This window comes from Daphnia magna, linkage group LG4 (assembly GCF_020631705.1).
Source record: "Daphnia magna isolate NIES linkage group LG4, ASM2063170v1.1, whole genome shotgun sequence".
Taxonomy (NCBI): Eukaryota; Metazoa; Arthropoda; class Branchiopoda; order Diplostraca; family Daphniidae; genus Daphnia; species Daphnia magna.
The window spans coordinates 8,359,353-8,382,069 of NC_059185.1; the positions used below are offsets into that span (position 1 = coordinate 8,359,353).

The following is a 22,717-nucleotide window of genomic DNA, read 5'->3' on the forward strand; positions in this document are numbered from 1 at the left end:
TAATTGTAGATTGCATTTATATTTGAATTAGGCGCGCAATCAAAATGGCCGCCATAATGGGTGTAAGGAAGGGGTTACTATTGTCGCGGGTGAAAAGGGAGATTGGTTATCTCTTCACAGAGATGAGTCATCCGCTCCTTGGACAACGCTGCGGGGTACCCTGTGATAGGAAGAAAAGGGGGAAATCTTAATTATATTTATGAAAACTTATTTTTTAACATGAAGAAGTTGGTTTCTCCATAAGACGCTGCAGCCGCAGCAGACCAACTTGGACACAAATGAGATTTTCGCATTTGTGGAGAACGTGCAACGTAGGATGTTTTACTGCTCTATTAGATTGAAATTATGCCTGTTTGAGAAGGTACCAAACTCTCCTGTCAGTTTATCTAAAAAAGCAAAAAAGCTGAAAAAGTAAAAAAGAGTATTTAAAACACGTTTTGTCAGAGTTGCCGCGATCGATTTAATGATCGAGATCGATTGATCGATCGATCGAGATTTTTGCGATCGAGATCAATCGATTGATCAAACTGATTTATCAGGATCGAGATCGAGATCGAAAGGGGTTGAACGAAATCGATCTCGACTGTGGCGACACCTAGTGGCAGATACAGAAAGTTTTTAAAACATTCATAAATCAGACGACATAAAACTTTTTTCAGATAGTAGACGAACTTCACGTGTTGTTTTTTTTCTATAGAGCATTAAAACATCCTGCGTTGCGCGTTTTCCACAAATGTGAAAATCTTATTTGTGTCCAAGTTGGTCTGCTGCGGCTGCAGCGTCTTATGGAGAAACCATCTTCTTCACGTTAAAAATTAAGTTTTCATAACTATAATTTAGATTTCCCCCTTTTCTTCCTAGAAGTGGGTACCCTATTCATCTTTTCATTTCCTAATTTTTTTTTCTAGCTCCAGTTCTATCTACTTTATTTTTATTTTATTTTTTTTTGTAAGCTGCTCGTCTTTTTTAGCCGAAGAATTTCGTTTGCTGCCAGAAATTCGTCTGCTACAAGGGGATGAACAACAAACCATTCACAAACAATAGCTAAATAAAAATAAACCAGATAGAACTAGGGTTAGAAAAAAAAATTGGGAAATGAAAAATAAATAGGGTACCCACTGCTAGGAAGAAAAGGGGAAAATCTTAATTATATTTATGAAAACTTATTTTTTAACATGGAAAGTTGGTTTTTCCATAAGACGCGGCAGCCGCAGCAGACCAACTTGGACACAAATGAGATTTTCGCATTTGTGGAGAACGTGCAACGTAGGATGTTTCACTGCTCTATTCCTAATTCTTGCTCATTTATACATTATTAATTTATATTTATATTTCCATTAGAAGTATAATAGTGGTCTACCTTCTTCAGCAGCTTGTGAGAGATTATTCAGTACGCAGGCTTAATTTTCACTTCTAAGAGATGCAAGCTATCTGATTTGAATTTCAATATGTTGCTGTTTTTTAAGTTAAATGGCTCCTGCTGTCGTGAGTGGGAAAAAACCCCTCAAAAACGTCTGGTAACCCCAATAAATAATGCTGTTTATTGCTGTGTAGTTGCTGCAAAGATTCAAACAGAAATACAATGATAAAAACTTAACGCGATCGATTCGATCGATCATTTCATTTTTGATCAATCGAAACGATCGAAACGATCAAAATTTTTTTTTGATCGAGATCGAGATCAATCGATCGCGAACTAGTGATCGAACGGCAACTCTGCGTTTTGTACTAGGGAAACATGATATATGAATATGAAATCATGATGAACATGATGATATAAGAATACAATTATACCTTTCTCGACAAGTTTCCCAGCCGAATCTATAAATTCCATCGTTCTCTTCACGAGCAGTCGGCCCTTTTCCAAAAGTAATAAATTTATTCATTTTAAATGACAGCAATCCGCCATTAAAAACGAAAATGACAATAAACGAAAAAACAAAACAATTGCCGGTTCAAATGCGACGGCGGCTGCTGAGATTTCGGGGGTAGGGACTAGGGGCCTACCCACCACTGCGTGGCTTGAAAGAATGGTCACGTGACCATCCCACTGAGCCAATGAAAACCCTGGAAATGGTGCCGTTTTCTGGTACGGACCTCTGCGTACGTACGTGGAGACCATGTTGCAAAAAAAGGGTTACGAAGGGTTACGACGACACCATCTGGCGCTCGCAATTATAGCCTCGTTGAAAAATACCCCAAAAAAACTTTAACACTTGTTATAGTTACATAAACACATGAATAAAGATAAAACAAAAGGAAATCAAATTTTTGAAATGAAAAGTGTGCTAGTTTGACAGCAAGATGTCAATTGAGTTGTTTAAAAGAAAAAAATAGTATGTAAAAAATATATAAGTTTTATTATCATGTTAATGAAAAATTTACTTCTTGTTCTTGTAGTTAACTGAATTAATCACTTAGGGAAAAAATCTATAAACGGATTAAACATTTTCACTTAGAGATAAAATTAAAAATTTATAAAATTTTACTCACATTGATAACATGACATAATGAAACAATTGGGGTGATGATGTTTATTTAAATTTGACACCAATTACATTTCAAAACACAGCGGCAAAAACAAAAGGGAAAAGGTAACAGACGGAGGGAGGAAGACTGACTCACTGACTGCCTCGCTGTTCGACTGGTGACTCCACCTTCGCTGGTGAAGTTTGTCCGTCTTTTATACGGCAACGCAGAGAGTCGAATTTAAAGTCAAACGAGGTCAGGCGTGTTCAAAAATATAAGGTCGGCGGAAGAAGGCTGACTTTACCGTTAGAGTAATAAAAGTAGAAAGTCGGTCATTCGGGGCAACAAATTTGGGGTCAAAACAGGGCAATAAAAGCAACGCGTTAAATTTTACCGTTTGAATTTTGATTTGGTCGGCGGATCCTTACAATAATATAGACTTCAACCGACATACTCATATCCATAAATCTCTAGACGGAGTCCTTATCCACCATCCCAATACCGATGCAAATTCGATTGAAATGTTGAAATGTAATGATGAAAATATTACTTAGTGGACACAAATCTTTTTCAAAGAGGTAATTTTCTACACTTACTGGAATTCTTTAACTAAAAGTTAAGGATTCTAAGATACTCTTAATTAAAAAATACAAGGAAACCCTGTTTTTGCTTAATCTTGCATTTAGGTTTTCGAAGCAGTAGCAATAGCGAGCGCCAGATGGTGTCGTCGTAACCCTTGTTTTTCCAATGATTAGTTGTTGGCCTTGTTGCCAGGTAACGCGTCACCGCCATAGGAGGTATACGAGTTTACAGGCCTTAAGCATTAAGGGTATGCACTCTTTTGGGTGATTTATCGTCTGCACGTTAAGACGCCGTCTCAGACACCTTGTTGACGTGCAGACGATAAATACACCAATACTAAAGGATAGGGCCTTCCAAAGAATCGATTCTTTTCCGGTTCTTTAACGATTCAATACTTCACATTTAATCCGTAAACAGTTTACGTGTTACTACGTATTATTGGTATAAAATATATAATACGTATTATTCCTATATATTACGTCCTATATATTATATATATCCCTATGCATTTACATCCTATATATCCTATATACTACGTATAATATGTATTAATAACTTAACGTTATCCGTAAAAATGTAAATATGGAATAGAAAAATTTTACGGAAATGGATAGCCCTCATCAAAAAGTATCATTTCTGTTAAATGGTCACTTTAAAAGGATCTCTCAATGGTTTGACGGGTCTCAGGGAATTTCCTGCCCCAATGAAAATCATAATCGGGAAAACAATTGGTTAAAAATTTATTAAAATACAGTTATAGCAGACAGAATTGGCCGTCGAATAATGCGTTGCGCGATAGAATCAAATGCGAAAAAAGATGTCGCTAAGCCCTGTGACTAGGGATCGGTCCCGACCCTAATCGGGGCGCATTTTTCCAATCGGGTTTCGAAACTCAGGGCGGAGTGTTTAGGGCTCGGGGGGGAAATTTGTGAACCCTGATCTCAATCGGGGTCACACCTCCAGCGGGTGTGTGATGAATGCATCAATCAGGAAACATGTTTGAAAACTTCAACAGCCAATCACAACAGTGATAAGGGAAACGAAGGAGCAGACGACACCAGCAAAATTGAAGCTTGAAAAGAAACACCGACAATGGCCGTTGAATAACTCAGTTTTTCTCGATAGATGACTCTGATTCTAGTTCAAACCACTATGCCCCGCCCCAAAACCATCGAAATTTTAGACATACAGACCAACGAAACGCGGTATAGGGATTCCTCTCAGCGTGAACCAACCAGGGTTCTATGACTCTGCCTATAGATATAACTCTGGTAGAGTTCAGGTACCTGAACGAGATGGAGTTGTGATAAATGTAAGTGGCAACGTTGGATGTCAATTTAAGCACTGTTGCGTTATTTTTTTCATGCTAGCCTCTCAAAACAAGAACTACAACTAGCGATCGGCCCCGATTAGCCATAATCGGGTTAACCGCCCCGCCCCGGGAAAAAGCAATCGGGGCTGAATCGGGGTGCCACTTCGTCAGCAAGGGCGGGGTGGGGCAAAAATCGATGTTAACCAGCTTGCCCCGACGCCATTTGCAAAAATGGCCCCTGAATTCAAACTACGATTTGGGTCGGGTTTTTATGGGAGCAACCGGGGCGAACTCCCCAATTTTCATCATAATAATCGATTTCAATTCGATCGATTATGTTTTTACGTCGCTCGATTGATTGCAATCGGGGTTGCATCCCCGATTAGTCACCCCGATACAACCCCTATTGAGATCGGGGTTCAAAGATGTTCACCCCGAGCCCCGAATTTCTAAACCCGATTGGCAAAATGCACCCCGATTAGGGTCGGGGCCGATCCCTAACTACAACTTTTTACACTAAAAAATTGAAGAACTTTTGCTTCATTCCTTTTGTTCTTGTCTCTCGAAAATAAAAAATGCAACCTGTTACATAATCTTTGAACCATAATCAAATTTCTAGATAAGAAATTGGATAGAAGTCGGGGCAAAAAGCGATAATCGGGGTATGAAACTTTTGGAATTTTTTAACGGTTTGTTTATTTATGATTTTTTTTCCATGTACCGATTAGAAGCCAAAACCAAAGTTAATACCCATGGGACAAAAAAAGAGATTCATCCAAATCCGATAGAACAACACCGAAATTCAAAACACTATCCGATAGACGTGTGGCCGAGCCTTACTTGTCTGGCGTTCTGATGAGTGATTGGAGCAGCCTGTGCAATTTTTGCTAGCGGAAGGGAGATGCAAAATTTTTATTTTACTAGATAGATTAGGCAGAGTTATCTGGAAGTTCCCAAACTGCGACAGCAGGCCAAATCTTTGCATGATTTGCTGCAAAAAGCTATAGATTCGAAATTTTTAAACACATCAGTTATCACAGAACATTTCCCGCTTCGTTCCATACAACTAAGCGTTCCTAAAATAATAAAAATAGACATAAAAGAAAAATACTCTGTACCTTCTTCAATGACAAAGTTTCCCAAGTAACACAAGGCCACAAGCGATTTCACCTGGTGAATGTGAATGTCTCCACACCTCGTGCCGTAAAGGAAATTTAAAAGTCAAAATGGAAAGGTGCGGCCTCGTTGATCACGTGGTAAAAATGCTGCAGAGCTTTGTATTAGAAAAAACCTGCCATCGGAAAGAAGTCTTAGAAATTCGCTCTCTTCGAATAAGTGACTACTTTTAAAAATTTTGAGGCAAGTACCATTGCGAGTTCGTAGAAATTCGAAAAAAAATCGTGAAATTTGCAAGAAATATGCCTTACATTGCATAATCAATGGCGTCGGCAGTTGCCACACTGTTCTGCTTCATTGTGTTTGAATAGGTCTAATGTGAATGTTACTTCGTCTTCTGAAGCTTGCGTAATTTTAGCCTATCATTCAACCAGGTGCTATACTTTTAAAGGCTGTGAATCTTCAGTTTGAAAGAAGAACAAGGACGGCTCCTGTGAATTCCTTCTAAATAGGATTAGTTGAAGCACAATGGATGTGAACACACCAGAAACTGGCAAGTTAAGACATCGCCTATCAGAAAGAAGAGGATTAGGTTCATTGACACTCAATCAAGACGGTGTGTCCAAGTTGGAAAGCACGGCCAACTTCTGTACGGGAAAGTTGACTCGGTTTGCTGGCGCTGGGATCGATGATGGGGCAAGGAATTATCTTCCCCTAGTGTCAAAAAGGAAAAAAGTTTCCCATTTCCGGTCGATGCAACAACAAGATGGCGCTGAGACCGATGTCGTCACTGTAGAGGAGCTGAGCCGAGATTGCCCTCCTGCCGGCCTTAGCCCCGCTTCGTCTCCAAGCTCTAAATATAGAGCGTTGCCTGGCTGTAGTCCACGTTGGCCGCACACCTACCACCATGGGACTATCTTTAGTTTTCCTTCCCTGCCGTCGTCTTCAGTATCGTCCTCCACTTACTATCAACGGCGACGCCTCTTCTACCCGGTCGGATTGTTAGCTTGCAACTGCAACACTGCCAGTCGCCGTTTATCCACTGTAGTTGAGAAGCCCGTCGGCGATGCCTCCATTCAACTGGCTTATCCAATTCAAAATTGTGCCTTACTTGTCAGTGATAATACAGTTCTCAATAGGTCACCGTTCGATCTCAAGCCTTTGCCAGACTCCGAGTATAAGGACGGCTCGTCAGAGTCGCTAGGTTCACCCTGTTCACTAGGCCTTTCCCAAATTGTGCCAACGGCCACTTTGAACGCCAATCCCTTTACCCCGTCGTTATTGACGCAATTCTCTTCACCGCCCAACAGTGATATCAGTTTGACTATTCTTCAACAGTCAGTCTCTTCTGATGATGAAGCACAGCAACATTTAAGTTGGCAACAACAGACAGCAGCAGCGTCGCTCTACCGCTGCACTAAACATAGTTCTTTCGGTGTAGTCGATCTACCTTCGCACGGCCATTACCAACAGGCGGCGTACACTGTGGATAATAATAGAACCACTGGTGATTTCTGTACAAATCGGGCTCGGGTGGTATCACTCAATCCCAGCTGCGGTGGCACACAGATAGAAAAATCTCGTTCATTAACTCGGTCCGATCACAAACGAAACGAGATTTCAGACGCGGTGGTGGTCAATCGTGAACCTCACTCAGAAGATTCTCCGAGGCTGCCAAGAGCATTGCAAGAGCCGAATGTTTTGAGCGACTGTGCTAACGTGGTTTGGAGGCCACTTCCTTATGTTGACATTTCTACCCAAACATCAATGGATAGAAAGTCTGCGACGCCAATGACGTCTTTATCTTACACGGCGTTAACGTCGTCGTCTCACGACTCGAGCGCTACTTGCGCGCCTGTCGACGGTACGGAAGTGGCCGCGAGTCAATCACCTTCAGTAACTCCCTCTGCACTCACATACAAAGCTCAACATCACGTCAACAGTCAAGACCAGGAGATGGTCTGTGAAACTTGCTGCTCCGAAAGCTGCCAAGAACAAGACGCATTATGCAGTGACTTCGCACGGCTGCATGGCTCCATCTGCGCCTCGACTACGATGGCGAAAGCTACGCCGTTCGCTGACCAAAAGCCTAGGCTGTTTACGAGAAATGCTAGTAGCCGAGCTAGTAGCCAATCTCTTCCTGAGCCAAATAAAAAAACCAAGAAAGATACGCTTTACGTTACGTTAACTGAACCCCTAAACGAAAAAGTCGCAGATAATATTTCATTTCCCCATCGACCTGCAAGGTCTCGTTCACCCAATACCAGTTCCAGTAATTGTTACAGCGAAGCCGTCAGAGATCGACGGGCTTATAGTGCAGACCGGCCAATATGTTCTCCATACCCGAATTCTGCAATCGATATCATGGAAAAAGTGGACGAGAGCGGCCCAAGTAGAGCCGTCACTTATCCGAAAACCAACATTGGATCAACTAAAGTGGAAAAGTTGCGCCAACTAACTCGAAGGCTTCGGCCTTCCTCGTCGACAACGCACATAACCGGAAAAGGCAGGTCTCCCGAACCTCCACAATTCGCGTCCGCCGAGGAGTCAATACGACCTCCATTACCTCCAATCCCTATTGCTCCCCCCCGCCAACCTCGTCTTCGTTCCGAACGGAAAAAATCGTCCCGTTCCAAAAAAGATTCCGCCACATCCACATCCGACCTTGTCCTTCCAGCAAGATCTAACCCACCAACACAAAATCCAATAGAAGCTGATTTTTCTTATATAAAAAACGAGAACTTCTTGGGGAACGGCGATACGACAGGCGGAAGCATTGTTCCAGACGCCACGCCGCTATCAGAAGGATCTCTGTCTGCAGAATTGCCAGTTTTGCCGACAAATGAAATACGCCACCAGCCTCACGAAAATCTCTTTGCGGACGACTCAGGCAAATCCAATAGCAACCATCCGATTCCAAGTAATGAAGATTTTTTCGACGAAGTCCATCTCACTTTGTCTAGACTGAATCCTCGCATTATGGTAGGAACTTATCAACAACGTACCATACCTTTTCGTAGTGCATCCTTCTCACAAATCGATGTCGGGGCGGACGGAACGTACAACCGCCGGCCGAGAACATCGATTACGCTTAAACCTGTGACATATAGCATCGGAAAAGACGTAGCCAGTAACTCCAGCTTGCCCTATTCTGGTTCACTTCCACGTCGGCTGAAAATCAACGAACGCAATTGCGGAGAAACATCAAACATCTCCAAATTCCATGTAGCAGAGGACAAGAAAGACATGTCTACAGTTCCAATTGCGATCTCGAATACAAGTGATTCTGAAACTATTAAAGACACCACGTGCCAGTCTAGCTCATATCATACTTTAGTTCATCGTGATTGCTTAACGGAAGACGATAGGACACATTTTTGTCGCAAACTAATGGATGACTCCACCAAAGAACTGGAAGAATTGACCGATTTAAATCCTGAGGAGTTCGAGTCGATGACAAAGAATCAAAAATCGTGCTCCGATGCGCTGCTAAATAGTGAGGCATTCGCGAAGCCACCCTCGTTCAATGATTCTGAGCAAAATACAGAAGCCGGGTCTACTTCCAAGGGTTGTGGCGTGTTACAGTGCGTTGGTCATACAACTTGTCTGCCTGAAGTGGCAAACGAAGTCAAAGAAGAGGCAGCTGAGGCCCTCGATTTAACTTCTTACGAAACCACAGAAGTCTCAGTTTCCGCTGAAATCCGACTAAGCCCACTGCCAAATGTTGACTCTGAAACTAACGTACTAGACGTATCGGAAACCCTGACTGACGCGGAGGCTTTGACAAATGCAAAGCCTTTGCCAGTACTGGATTTGCTTGAGCTCAATAACCACCTGCTGCGATTAAGGGCCGCTACACGTGACAGCACGCTGGACCGCCTGGCCGATTTAGAAGTGGCAGCTCAGTTTGGCGAAGCCATTCCAGTAATTTCTCCCAGCATGGATTCTTCGGGTGCGTCGTCAAGAAACAGTGTGGTAAGGACTTCAGACCATTCCGAAAGCCGACCTTGGTTAAACGAACTCGTGCGGTTGGCCACTAATTTTGAGAGAGGAGAAAATGGCTGGAACCCTTCTGATGATAGCTGCCCAGTCCATCATTTGACAAGAGAATCTTCTACCATAGTCGATCCTGTGGTGAAATCTGACGAGACATGTCAAGCATTTGACGAATTGTCCACATCGAATTCATGCGCCCAGCCTAATTTACATGTGGATATCTTGACTACTTCGCTTGCAAACACCGATAACCCATCAAATGACGTGACTAACAAAAGGTCAACAGTTGCTAGAAAAGGTCCGAAACGTCGGCGTCGTCATTCGTCGACGGTTAATGACAATTGCGCGGGAAATAATAGGCGTTTTCACCCGAAATCCGACAGAGGTCGTTCCCTGACATTCCCGCCAGCTTCCTGCTGGTCGAACCAAATGTACTTGATGTACGGTGATGAGAACAATCTTTTGCGAATCAGGGGAGCCAGTGGACTGTCTTCTCCCGATGACGCCGACGCAACATCTACTGACAATGTGGAAAAGGGCAAGACAACACATTTTACTGAACACGACGAGGGCAGTCAACGCGCCGAAAGTGACCCAAACGTAGTGAACCCGATCTTCAACGATGCCACTAATCGTTTTCAGCCCATTCATACCGCCACCGAAAAATGCACAAGCTACCCGACACCAAAGTATTCGCTGGTGGAAATCTCTCTCTCCAACCGCTCTCAGGCGCTCGAAATTCCGGATGAAACCTGACGTCGAAATTCCGCCTTGCGCATCTTGTCTTATTGTGGGCTCGTCTTTGAATGATAACGACGTTGCGACAGACACTTTCATTAGTGAAATTCCCCAATGCCAACTTCTGGTGAAAGAAGGTCATTACGCCTCAGTTGAGTCAGATGAATTAGAGGACTCTGCCGGCGAGGACGTCTTGAAACAAGCTAGTCCAAATGAAGCTGAGGACCTCCAGGTCGCAAAGATTGACGAGAAGCTATGCGAGGAACACGAGGCTACATCCATTCACGACAGTGAAACCAATGCACCGGCCAAGGCGAATCATCGGCTGATGGTGTCGCTTTCGGTGACGCTAGCACCCGAGCTGAGTAGCACCAATCCGGAAACTCATCCCATGTCGCTATCCCCATATTGTTCTGACTTGGAAACCAGTGCGTTCAACCTATCCGCCGAAAAAGTTCAGAGGAGCCCTCAAAATCCTAGGCGCTACGGGCTGAAACGCAGGCCTCTTCGTGGCCCGTATGGCGAAATGTTAGAAGCAGAAATGAATAAATCGGAATTCAGTAAAATGTACGCTAAACGGAACGAAGATCTGAGTTTCCTTCGCGAACTAAGTCCACGCGTGAATCGTGATGCCAAATCCAGCTCGCCGAGGCCGTTGAGTCCGCCAGCTTCGTGTGGAACGCACAATCTTACCAGTGAGCCAGTGTCATCCAATTGGTCAAACGTAACGGCTAGTGTTCGACAAAATTCTGCTAGTCCCTCCACAGCTCATTCACTGGACGATTCACAACTGAAAATTGGATATAATGCCACCAGCTTACCGATTGACATCTCCGATCGATCATCTCGCCATCAACGACTTACCGTGCCAAAGCGTAAAAGCAGTGCAAATGCTCCTTACGATTTGCTGGACAGCGACTCAGAGGTGAGTAACCATATGACAGGCGGCAATTTACTTCCGGCCATGTCATCGCCTCCTCTGGGTTGTTTGGAAAACCGCCATGCCCTTCCGACAGGGATAGAAAGCGGTGCCCATATAAAAGCCATCCCACTGCCATCGCATCAGCGTACGTTATCGAGTCCGTGCCAACTTGTGCTACACGAAGGTGGATTTACGTCTGAGGACGAACCTGACTTACTGGAATTAACGTCGCTTAGTTCACTGAGCAGATCCACCGCCCAGCTGCTAAATTCAGAGTCCAGCAACACCGACAACCTCCCGGTTACCAGACTGGGATCTGCCAAACGTTCAAGGGTAAGTGCTAGAAAATGCTATTTAAACTTCAGTCACATTAGATCTTCAAATGTAAATCATGGAAAGGATTCACGAATTTTCCCAATTTCATCCGGAATCACATGCTGAAACAGACAGCTGTAAACTTTCCGATCTAGCTTCTTTGTTGCTATGAAACTCTTGTAACACGATTTTTGTACGTTGCCGTGGTCTTTTTATTTTGTTGTTGTTGTTGAATTTTAATCATATAAAGTTAGGTTAAATCTAACGCAACAATTTCAGTATCAGGTTAGAGAACTTGATAGAATTTTCATTTTCATACATACTTCTTAGACACACCTGGTAGTAAAATCTCTTTTAAATTATAGCGTGAAACATATACTTGACCTATTAACTATTGGATCAGTAGCTTAAACACAGATTTCCATCACTAAAATAAGGAAATTCCTTGCATAACATGGTTCTGATCAAATTCAAATCCTGCCTCACAGTGATTGGCACTATACGCTTGTTTTGGCCGTTAGATGGCAGCTGTATCAACGAAACTCGATGAAAAAACTGGACGTAGACTTGGATCCTTTTTAGTGTAATCCTTGTTATGTTGCTGATTTGCAACTTGGATATTTATTGCCCTCCTTGACAAAGGACTTCTGACAGTGTCGACTTATACCACGTCACAGAAAGCTATTTCTTCATTTCAATTTTACTAACAAAATACCCAGAGAAGATCTGGAAAATGATCCGCACATTGCAGGTTGTAGGTTGTTTTGACATGGCTGCTCGCAAGCTACCATACGCGGACTCTTTCTCCAGGAACTTCTCAAGAAAATTGGAATTGGGAAAAACCCTAATACCCACATGGCTCCATTTAAGATCTCAACCCAACCTTACGTGACATTGAATTATTTACATTTTAAAATCCGGGGAGGTCTTGCGTCGGGTTGCGGGGTGTTGTGCCAATGTGTGACGATCTACAATCGGCACAGTCGGGGACCTTATGACGAGGGTTCCAAAGCCTGGTTCCCAAAATGTTTAACAGAAAAACAGGCTTGTTGAACCTATGGTTGCTTCATTGCTATTTTTCCGCCTGTCATATAGCCATGGCTCCCTTTTGATTAACTCGTGTTTCGTTTTCCTAATTGCGAACCTTGCGGCTGCGCCATCACTCGTCCTTTTTGCTTCGAGTTACGTAACTAAAACACGTGACACGTGTTCCCTATTCGTATTTATTTTTTTTTTATTTATTTTTTTTATGTGGCCAAAACCGCACTGAACACTCATTGGACCTTTGAGCTTTTTAAGCTAAAAATATATTCAGTTAATGAATAACAAAGAAGTTTCTGAAATGATTCATCTCCAATTTTAAATGCTATTAGACAAATCGAACCCCCTTCGTCTTCCTCTTCAGAAACTGGGATTTTAAACATTTTTGCCGTAGCAATACACATCATCTGCAACTCAAGCTGATCTGAAGCGCGTACGTTTTTATCGTAATACTGATTAAATGTGTAAGATTGCTGCACCTAATGTATTCTGAACTATGAATGAAAAACTGGTTTTACGCGGAAATAATCCAATGACTTTTAGAGACGTTGAACACAAATGATCAGCCCATTATTCCGTTTTTACTTCCAAATTTTAAGGTTTTTTTCTGATTTACAAGTAAGAAACACATCTGCCTTATCAATTTGACTTTCACGCGATTGCAGTAGCATTATGTTCTAAACCTTAACACCTGCCATACCAGAAGGGTCTTTGGTCTATGGAGTCTCTGAAGGGCACTTCTGTGCCAATAGGACCTGGACTTTAACTAGTAAAACTGACAGTGATCACATTTTTTTATTTTAAAGCTTTGTCAAATTAGAACTAAACCTTCAGTAGGTTTGCTGATGAAATTCTTTTAAAATTTTGAATAATGACTCCCTAAGCAACCATGTAAATTTTTACTACAAACGAGACTTGATACGATCTGGAAATGACGCTTGCCTTTGTGTTGCAGTTGAGTTGCATTAATGTGCACAGCGAGAAAAACGGGAAAACGCGTTTTTAAGTTATTGTTGCGGTAGGTAATCTTCCGCACAACTTGCTTATTCGAAGGACAAAGATCGAAAAAAAAAAATAACTGTAAGCTATCCCTGAACTGGAAATGAAACAAGAAAATCGTGTTAACCCTGTCAAAACTAGTAGACTGCGACAAAACGATGTAAATGCAAGCTTTCGGCCTTCACCCATTCTACAATTTTATGTACCCAAAGAGGAAGAAGAAAATTTACAAACATTTTCCACCAGGAGAGGGACACGATACAAAACCCACTTGCCGATTTAATTTCTCAATTCAATGTTACAAAACATTCAAAATGTCAGAGGTGGCTCTTGGTGCATTGCACACGCTAAAATTTTCCCTTTCTTTCCTATTCCACTCTTATCCCGCTTATAGCTTTTGGATAATTGGTTGTAGCTGAACAAGCCTCTTGTGTGATATGTCGCTATCGTAGAATACCAACAGGGAAAGAGTTAAAAGGTTAAACACTGAGCCATCTTTTTGTGGCCGTTGTGCCAATGGGTCAGAAAGGAAAACTCTTTTAGAGTCCTATTTTATAGAGACAAATGAAATGAAACCCAAAATGAATTTTGCTGAGTATCTTTGCCTTTACGAAGTAAGTGTCCTGGTTGTACTTAACAAGAGCGTCAAGATCTATCCAGATATTCAAGTCAGCCGGATGGACGGTAGAAAAAGTAGTTAAAACTTCCGAATGACAATGGCTCATGCGCGATTATTAAGTGCTACTGGCTGCGGCACGAACGCGCCTGCGTTGTTGCGTGAACCGGTAGAATGCTGTTGAGACATTACTGTTAGTAACAGTGATGTTGCCTGGTGGATTCTACAGACAAGCAAATGCAACTAGTCGACATTTTTCATTTGGCTGATAGTTTGCAGACACGTCGATCTTATTCCGAGTTAACGTGCAAGTGATACAACCTGTATTGAACAAACTCTGATATTCTTACTTGGATATTCAATACGTGGCTACGAAAGTGTAACCAGTATGCTCTTGAGGCAAGTTCAGGACATCGATAGTTACAAACAGCTGATGTCGTGTAATCGCAAGTCATGAAACGAAAATTGTCTTACACTGCTATCGTTGATGCTGAGACACAACAGTGCCAGTACAGCTACGAAGCCTACGGCGAGCGTTGGAAAATGTCAGAGCGTCAGCATCACGCGGTCGATTGTAAAGGTCCACCGATCAATGCTGCAGTCAGCCCCACCGAGGGGAACTGTAGTGGTACGTCTCTGATTCAAGATAACGCTTCAGAGTCGGAGATAATCCGTACGAAAGAAATGCCTATACCTCTAGTTTCATCTTCTGTTACGTCAAGCCCTTTCCCTGGTAACTCTACCAGTACAGAAACAGAAGCTGGTGCTGTCATCAGCAGTGATTTCATGAGAAGCAGTCGGCATTCTGATGCGCCATTCTCCGGCAAACTGGATCACTCGTCGTTGACGGTCTTTTTGACTTCGTCGCCCAGCAACTATTCTTGTCCTTCCAGCAGGGACTGTGTAAGCTTTCAGTCGTCATCGATCTCTCTATAGGGTACCTAATTCAAAACATACCGTGTTAGGCTACGGCATCTCAGCCTCTTTTGTCGATACTATTCTTTACGGGTTACTACGTTTATGCGACACATTTAAGCTGTTTAAAATTAAGGACATTGTGCGAAGTGTGAAGGTCTTCAAACGGTGCAACAACGCGACAATCAGGTTGACTTGATTCTATAATTGGGCAACACAAACATTTAACAAACTCCGGTTTTCTCGTGTTTTACGCTCTTTGGGTTGATAAAAGAGCAATAACTTATTAAAAACTTGTACGAAACTCAAAGAAATGTTTGGTTTCTTTGAGGAAATGCCCGTTTTTCTGAAAGTTTATTGAGTTACCCTATCTTGTTTTTATTCGTTCTTGCTTCTTTGTCATTTCTAAACTATTGACTTTTTTTCTTCTTCGTTTCGTTCCACTTTTTTCATTTTGGTACTCCGATAAGCATTATTTTCATTTTATTATGAATACGGCCAAATTATTGATCCCCTTATCATTGACTTCATGATTATTTCGAAATGTACCAATTCAGAATTGGTGTCTTCCTTGCTCATTCTTCATTGTTCTGCGTATGTTGTAGAACACCACCTTTCATTTTCCAACCTACAGACGCTACAGATGTTAAACACCATTTAATGTTGACCGCCGAATAAGTCGCCGTAGTCCAACTAGTGTAATCCTCGAAAATTACGTTCTGCTGAATTTGGCTCCGGTACTTTGTACGATGGAGTCATGGTTGAATGACGCAATTCAGTTTAGAAATTGCGCTTGCAGATTTGCCTTCGAAATTCAAATTAAGATCATTCTCAGCTAAAATTTTCCAGCTCAGGTCGGAACACATTAGCCCGAGAAATCGTTTCTAATAAGTAAGAGTTGTTTAAAATACTACTAATTGAAAAATGTGTATTTATTGCAGGATACTCGAACACACGCAATCGGTGAGCTGTACGATACGGAACGGTCCTATGTTGAATCTCTTCAGATCTTGGTCACGGTTAGTACTCGCAATAGTTTTCAAATGTCGGCTATCAAAAGTGATTTCGAACAGTCTAATCCTCATTTACGCGATTTTTTTTTTTTTTTTTCCAACAGAAATATTTACAACCACTAAAAGGCCCTGAGTGTTCCGGATTGGTTGGAAACAAATCTTGTGGATGAAATATTCTATCAGGTCTGTATTTCGCAATCCTAACGTTAAATTACTATAAGATTCCAGTCTGTAAAGCTGTAGCGATTATTTATAGTTAGCACCCACATACAGTGATCTGTGATCCAATGGAAAACAAATTTTCCATGTGTAATAAACAATCCGCTTTACAGATTCCAGCTATTTTGGCCCACCACGAGGTATTCTTGGAGGAATTGCGCAAGCGCTTAGAATCATGGGATATCAAACAGTGCGTCGGTGGTGTTTTTCTGGATACGGTAATAATATGCAGAAAACCTACATATGTTTTTCGTGTGACTTTGTATGGTTTAAACGTGGCTATTTTTGGCCTATGTTTGCCTGTTGATTTCTATTTATTTTTTCAGCTCACTAAACCTTCAGTCATTGAGACGTATACCGCATACATCAATCATTGGAAGCACGCAAACGAAGCGATCAAAACGGCTTGTCTAGCCAAATCTGCCTTTTCCAAATTTCTAGAGGTAATTCCTGCACAAACAACAACAAGCTTAAGAGAAAATACGACATTCATAGTGGCACAAACTGAATACTTTTTGAATTGCTGCATAAATACGTGCTCTATGAAAGCCATTAGCACAATGCCCACTGCCCTCTTAATTTTACTTTTTCAATGTATAATTTTTTTTTTCAAAGGCAACGGCTCGTGAACACAAAGGCAAATTAGCCTTAGATTCTTTGCTGATTATGCCCGTTCAGAGGATACCTCGCTATGAATTGCTTATCAAGGTAATTGTGAGTCCGAAAATCGGTTGTACATAATAATCTCAGAGCGGGACGAGGGAGAGGATATCCATAGTGTAACGTTGACAGCTAGAATGAGCTCAATCATCTTTAACAGATGCTGCTGAAACACACACCACGGGAGCACCCTGATCACGCTCTGTTACTGGACGCCCAAAGAGAAGTCCACGAATTGGCTGTCAAGATCAACTGCGTGGAGCGCGAAGCGTATGGAGCTGAGCAACAACAAGCGACATTGCGTGAGCTGGAAAGTCTTGTCGAAGGTTTGGGACCAGGCAATTTGGCGACACCAGAACGAGCTTTCATTCGTCACGATTGTGTCACGATACCTTCCGCACTGGGCACCAGGAAAGAAAGAGGCTTTTTCCTATTTTCTGATCTGCTTGTCATTACCAGCGTCAAACGGAGGAGCGCTGCCATCCGAAAGTCTTCTTCGTAAGCTCTACTTACAGCCACGTACTGTAAGCCCTAATGAGGCGAATTTATTAATTATTAAAATATTTTTTTTTTAAGGTATTCGACTAGCGGAATCGCCAGCACTTTGGAAGCAAACAAATTCAAACTTCTAATGCGAGTGCCCCTTGATGATCTGGAAGTGACAAAAAGTAAACAAATTATAACACTCATGTCACAACTTTGTTTGTTTGCCTGATTTTAATTCTGAAATCAATTTGTTCAACCTAAAGATAAAGAAGAGGGTTCGAAGCGTTCGACCAAAGACTTGGAACACGTAGAAGAAGATTTGGCGATTTTGAATCAAATTACAGAGCTGGTGACTCTGTTACACGTGTCCCATTCTACCCTCGACGAAGTCATTAAGGAAATACAACAAGGAATTCAACGACAGCTGAACGATAAACAAAACATATCGACGGATTCGCAGTTGGCCACCCTAGCGCTATCCATTTGCACACGGTAATCTCTTGGTTAAAAGTGGTTCACATATACTTTCAATAGTTCTTCTTTAATTCGCTTGTTATTTTAACGACAGCGATGGCATTGAGACCCTGTCAGTGGCCTTTGCCACCTCAGAAAAGCGAGCAAGCTGGGAGGAATCGTTTACTGAAACTAAACTTAAGCTCAGAGGTAGGCGCATATCAGAGCTGCGTCGCATCCACTCAATGTTCATTAGCATTGCATGTAAATGACTGTGTTAAATGTTAACATTTTTTATTGATTTCTTTTCAGCTATGTCTCCTGAACGCCGGCCTCCCCCCGAGTTCTTAATGCCGTTGCCAATACGTAAAACACGAGCAGGCCTTCAGTTCACTTGTGCTGCGCCGACAGTAACCTGGAATACTCAACATCTTAATGACGTTTGGGTCTGCAACAGTGACGGATACGTTGGCCAAGTAAAAGTCGCCCCTGTTTCAGTTATACGGTCTATTTGGGCGTTGTCCTCACTACTGGTAGTCGTGCTAAACAAAGGGGAGGAAGGGGGGTGGGGAGCCGAGGGCGGATACAGCACGTATGTCTGTTTAAGAAGAACAGTTTCCATAACAAGTAAACAAAACAAAAAAAAAAAAAAAAAAAAAGGAAAGTGGGTATTTTCCGGATGAGGGAAACAGTATTTATCCTTGCAGGCATTGTTTAGGGTTTACGGTAGAATTTACATGTTTTTTTAAGTTGAGGAATGTCGAAGAATTTGGACCCAAATGTACATTTCCCATTGTTTTTAAACTGTTGATTCCTTTGAATTAGGGCTGCTCGAAAAAGGCTTTGAACCATTGAAATCACTTTGTGGTACAGGTACGGTCCAAACGAGTAGACGTGGATGGGAAAAGCATATAGCCTAGTTGTTAAGTTATAGGACAAAGTGGAAATAGGATTCACTTGAAAACACGTTTCTCGATAGTATAACAGTAAAGGGAAAATTGGTAAACCGAACTTTTTTTGTTTATTCATTTTTAATTGGATTACAAGAGTTTCGGGAAAACATTGACAGGGCAGAAGATATATTGACTGTTGTGCGCAGTTTGCAGTAGCTGAATTCATTGCGTTTGACATTTTGTAAGACTATAATTTGACGTGCTTCTGTCACAGGTATGCATTCTTAGTCTACATCCCGAGCCGAATGTTACGTCATGCAACGGAGTATGCAACGCTCGCATTACCTGTATAGCAGCCATTCCAGCCGCTCCTTCGACGTACTTCACAAATATTTCTCTGTTGCAAATGGCCACTAAATACTTGGTTTAATTTGATTTTCTAGGACAGAAGAATCAGCCAGCAACTTAGGCAGATCCATGTTTAAGAACGACTCCAAGTTTGAATCCTCGACATTTGGCGCCAGTAACCCGAACGAAATCAAATCGTCTGTCTGCAACAAATTCGAACTTGAAAGGTGCTTACACCTATTGGTTTGCGATGGCGCAATATGTTTTAGTCCAACTTGGTTTTTCTTTATGGAATCTCGTTGAAGTTGTGGTAACGCATTTACAAATGCCGACCTTTAATTGTTTAATTGTTTGGTACACCCACTCGCATGTGGTTCACGAAACACTTTGAAATTTTATTGCAGTTCAAATAGTTGTGAACAAAACCAAGAGACTAAGAAGCCTCCGAAGGTGAATAAATAATGATTTTTTTTTTTTTGTTTTTTTTTTGTTGTTGTTTTACGCATTTTCACAGTGAATCTAGTTCTGAAAGTTCTGGAAGCGAAGACAGTGCCGACGAGGATCCAGCCAATTATAATCGATACCGTTCCGATTCCATTCCCATTGAAGTTAACGTTTTACCCGGTATCTTTTACGTTTTGTCTGCCAATTTTTGCAATATTTCTTGCATCATTTTGTTTAACTGTTATTTATTTAGCCTCTGAGGAAGCCGACACAACGAATCAAGCAACTATGTGGCTGGGAACAGAGGACGGTTGCATCCACATTTACCACTGTGGTGAAAACATCCGATTAAAAAAGAATCGTACACGAATACAGCAAGGCGCAGCTGTTTTGTGCCTCGTGTAAGTTTTGTGTTCTTTCTTAGATTTGACACTGATGCATTGCGAAATTTCCATCGCGTCCGTTTTGTTCGGGTGCTAATGAAATGTTCAATATTTCATTGATTGACTATACTGTAGGTACATGGATAATTGCGTTTTCGCTTCGCTCGCCAATGGAGACGTATTGATTTATCAACGCTCACCAAGTAATTGTCACAGAGTTTTGTATTCGATCTCACTGTTTGTTTGTTTTTTCCATTATTATTTGACATTTTCCATCGCAATTGCCCAGGTGGAGTATGGAACATCAACGAGCCGAAGTGCGTTGCAGTTGGTAGCATAATAGGGCCAGTTACACGCATGCTACCCGTAGGCAGTGGCCTCTGGTGCACCTCTCAGAACACTGTCAAGATACTCAACACGTCTACTTTGTCGATTGATGTATTATTGCTGTCTACATCAACCCTATATCGTTTCCCTTTATTTGATTTTATCTCGTAATTCTATGCATAAAGTTGTTTAAATGTTGGGTTTACTTACAGGACGATTTCGCTGTGAGCTCTGATTCTCAGAGAAATGTACTCAGTTTGGCATGCAACGGATTAGGCGTGTGGGTGGCGATGCAAGGGTCGGCGGTCGTTCGACTTTTCCACGCGCTCACCCACGAATGCATTTCTGACGTCAATTTGGCTCCCGCCGTCAACAAGATGCTTTCAGGTACCTTGTCGTTTTTCCTTCGGTTAAGCATTGCGTCATCATTGTTGGAAGAATAATCGAGCACATTCATCAGCAATAATCAGTCGATCCTGCTTGAGGCGTTGAGTGTTGAGTTATTATAATATACCGTTTTGTGTTGTCATTTATTTCAGGTTGTGATGACATTATCCGCCAACATAAGGCAGCTTGTTTACGCGTCACATCTATGATGCTGTTTCGCGACCTTTTATGGGTCGGGACTAGCGCTGGGGTGATCTTGACCATTCCTACTCCCCATCTGACACCGACATCGTCCCGGCTATCTTCCCCACCCTTCGTTACAGGTAAACACAAAAAACAAAAAACAAACAAAAGAAAAAACAAGGAAACAAAGTGTGGGGCATTGCATCACATTTTCGACGTGACATTTGCACGACAGTTTATGTGAATACTGATTTTCATAGGTTTATCGCACGGACATACTGGCCACGTCCGGTTCCTTACATGCGTCGAATCCATCCGTGACTCGCACCTGCTGCGCTCTTCTCGTCTACACCATAACGCTCATCACGGGCTGTCGTTGAAGAACAAGGATTCCTTGGCGAGTGTCATGTCGTCCGCGGCCAACGTCTCCAGTCACGGAACTCGGCTGTTGGTCATTTCGGGCGGCGATGGCTACGAGGACTTCCGGCACAGCGGATTGTCTGACAGTGTCGGCCGCGAAGACTCAACAAATCATCTCTTGCTTTGGCAAGTCTGAGTTTACTGTCCCGCAACTATTTCTGATGCAGTTGCGGTTGTGATACCCTAAACCCTACCAACGTATCGCCTGGTGTGTGCACTGTCTAGCTTTTCTTCTGTCAGCCCAATCCTTACACGATTTCTGAATGGACGGCTCGGATGCGCACACCTAGAACCTGGACATCTTCGAAAAATGTTTAGGGTTTTCCTTTGTTGACTTTTGATTTAACGTCTAGTCCATTCAAAACTCTTGAGCGCCGTTATTTTATTGATGCATGTACTGTTATATTCGATCAATGTTTTCTAACCCATCCGTCGGTCTGCTGTCAACTGCTCGCGTTCATTTCCTTCGTTTTGTCGTTGGTCTATATATCTGCTATACTGTAGACGTCTTTTATATTTTGGTATACTGTATATTACCTAAAAACAAATTAATATTCTCCATCAAACTGTTTTGTTTCGGATTCTGTTCAGAGACGGATTGAGATTATACGGCAAAAGTGCTCCACATGTTTGCAAGCACCTTGTTCTCGTCGTTGACACCTTGATCTCTTCTAGATCATCAATGTACTCTCATATATCTATCACATTTGCATCAGAAAAACCTCGCCTTTATTTTTCTTGCTCTAAGAGTAAAAAAAAAAAAGGTTTTTAAAAAATTCAGCGGTTAAGAAGTTAATCTGGATAGAGCAACGGCTAAGAATAAAGGTACTGTACGTCTGAACAAAAAAAAAATTTAACTAATAATAATAATAACACACCGTATACGCGAGCCTCTCCTTGGCTGTGCTATGTCTACGTTGTAGACCCAACGTGGTGTACGGGTGTAAGGAAACACTGACCAGTTGCAGTGCACTGCCATTGGTATTGCTAGGTTAGCGGAATGCTTGCGCTGACGAGTGATCTACATCAGAAACCTTCTTCCGACTTAATGGAATCCTTTTTGGAAGCCATGCACCTAAAAAGTCGAAAAAGGCACAACACGTTGGTCAAAAGAAACAGGCGCGTAACAGCGGAAAGAACGAGGGGACGTTGCAAGAGAAGAGGTGTACGCGTACAGTGAATAAAAAAATAAAAATAAAAAGATGCCCGACATTTGCCGCCGCATGTCTCCTATCTGTGATGGCTACGGCAGACCAACGAAACCTAAATATTTACAACTGCCCACGGAAGTTGCCAGTCGTGTCTGGAAACTGTGACTGATGTTTGTTTTGCGCGTCATCGAGTCCTATACGCTGCGTCTTGCTTACTATAGCTAAACGTGTGGTTACATTATACGGTCCTCTTGTCTGTATATTTCCATCCCACACTCTCCCCCCCTCCCATCAGTCGGAGCAGTTGCCGGATTTAACTGAGTATTTAC

The 22,717-nt window shown here is 42.2% G+C and overlaps 1 protein-coding gene and 1 long non-coding RNA gene across 2 annotated transcripts; one reads left to right on the forward strand and one right to left on the reverse strand.

Moving 5' to 3' along the window:
- Window positions 1-328: 328 nt before the first annotated feature.
- LOC116921337 lies at window positions 329-5,870 on the reverse strand. Its single transcript, XR_006646214.1, has 4 exons — window positions 5,731-5,870; window positions 5,482-5,654; window positions 1,795-5,364; window positions 329-403 (listed from the first exon to the last, which is right to left on the reverse strand). It is a non-coding gene; the product is annotated as an uncharacterized LOC116921337 (long non-coding RNA).
- LOC116921335 lies at window positions 5,751-21,862 on the forward strand. Its single transcript, XM_032927600.2, is given in 22 exon segments — window positions 5,751-10,222; window positions 10,224-11,468; window positions 15,963-16,040; window positions 16,139-16,183; window positions 16,185-16,217; window positions 16,367-16,471; window positions 16,580-16,696; window positions 16,869-16,961; window positions 17,074-17,411; window positions 17,490-17,581; window positions 17,663-17,891; window positions 17,968-18,062; window positions 18,165-18,328; window positions 19,020-19,123; window positions 19,189-19,320; window positions 19,608-19,717; window positions 19,791-19,938; window positions 20,056-20,123; window positions 20,210-20,358; window positions 20,460-20,634; window positions 20,787-20,957; window positions 21,078-21,862. Coding segments are annotated over 22 exon segments (8,202 nt in total). The 5' UTR covers window positions 5,751-6,007; the 3' UTR covers window positions 21,374-21,862.
- Window positions 21,863-22,717: the final 855 nt, after the last annotated feature.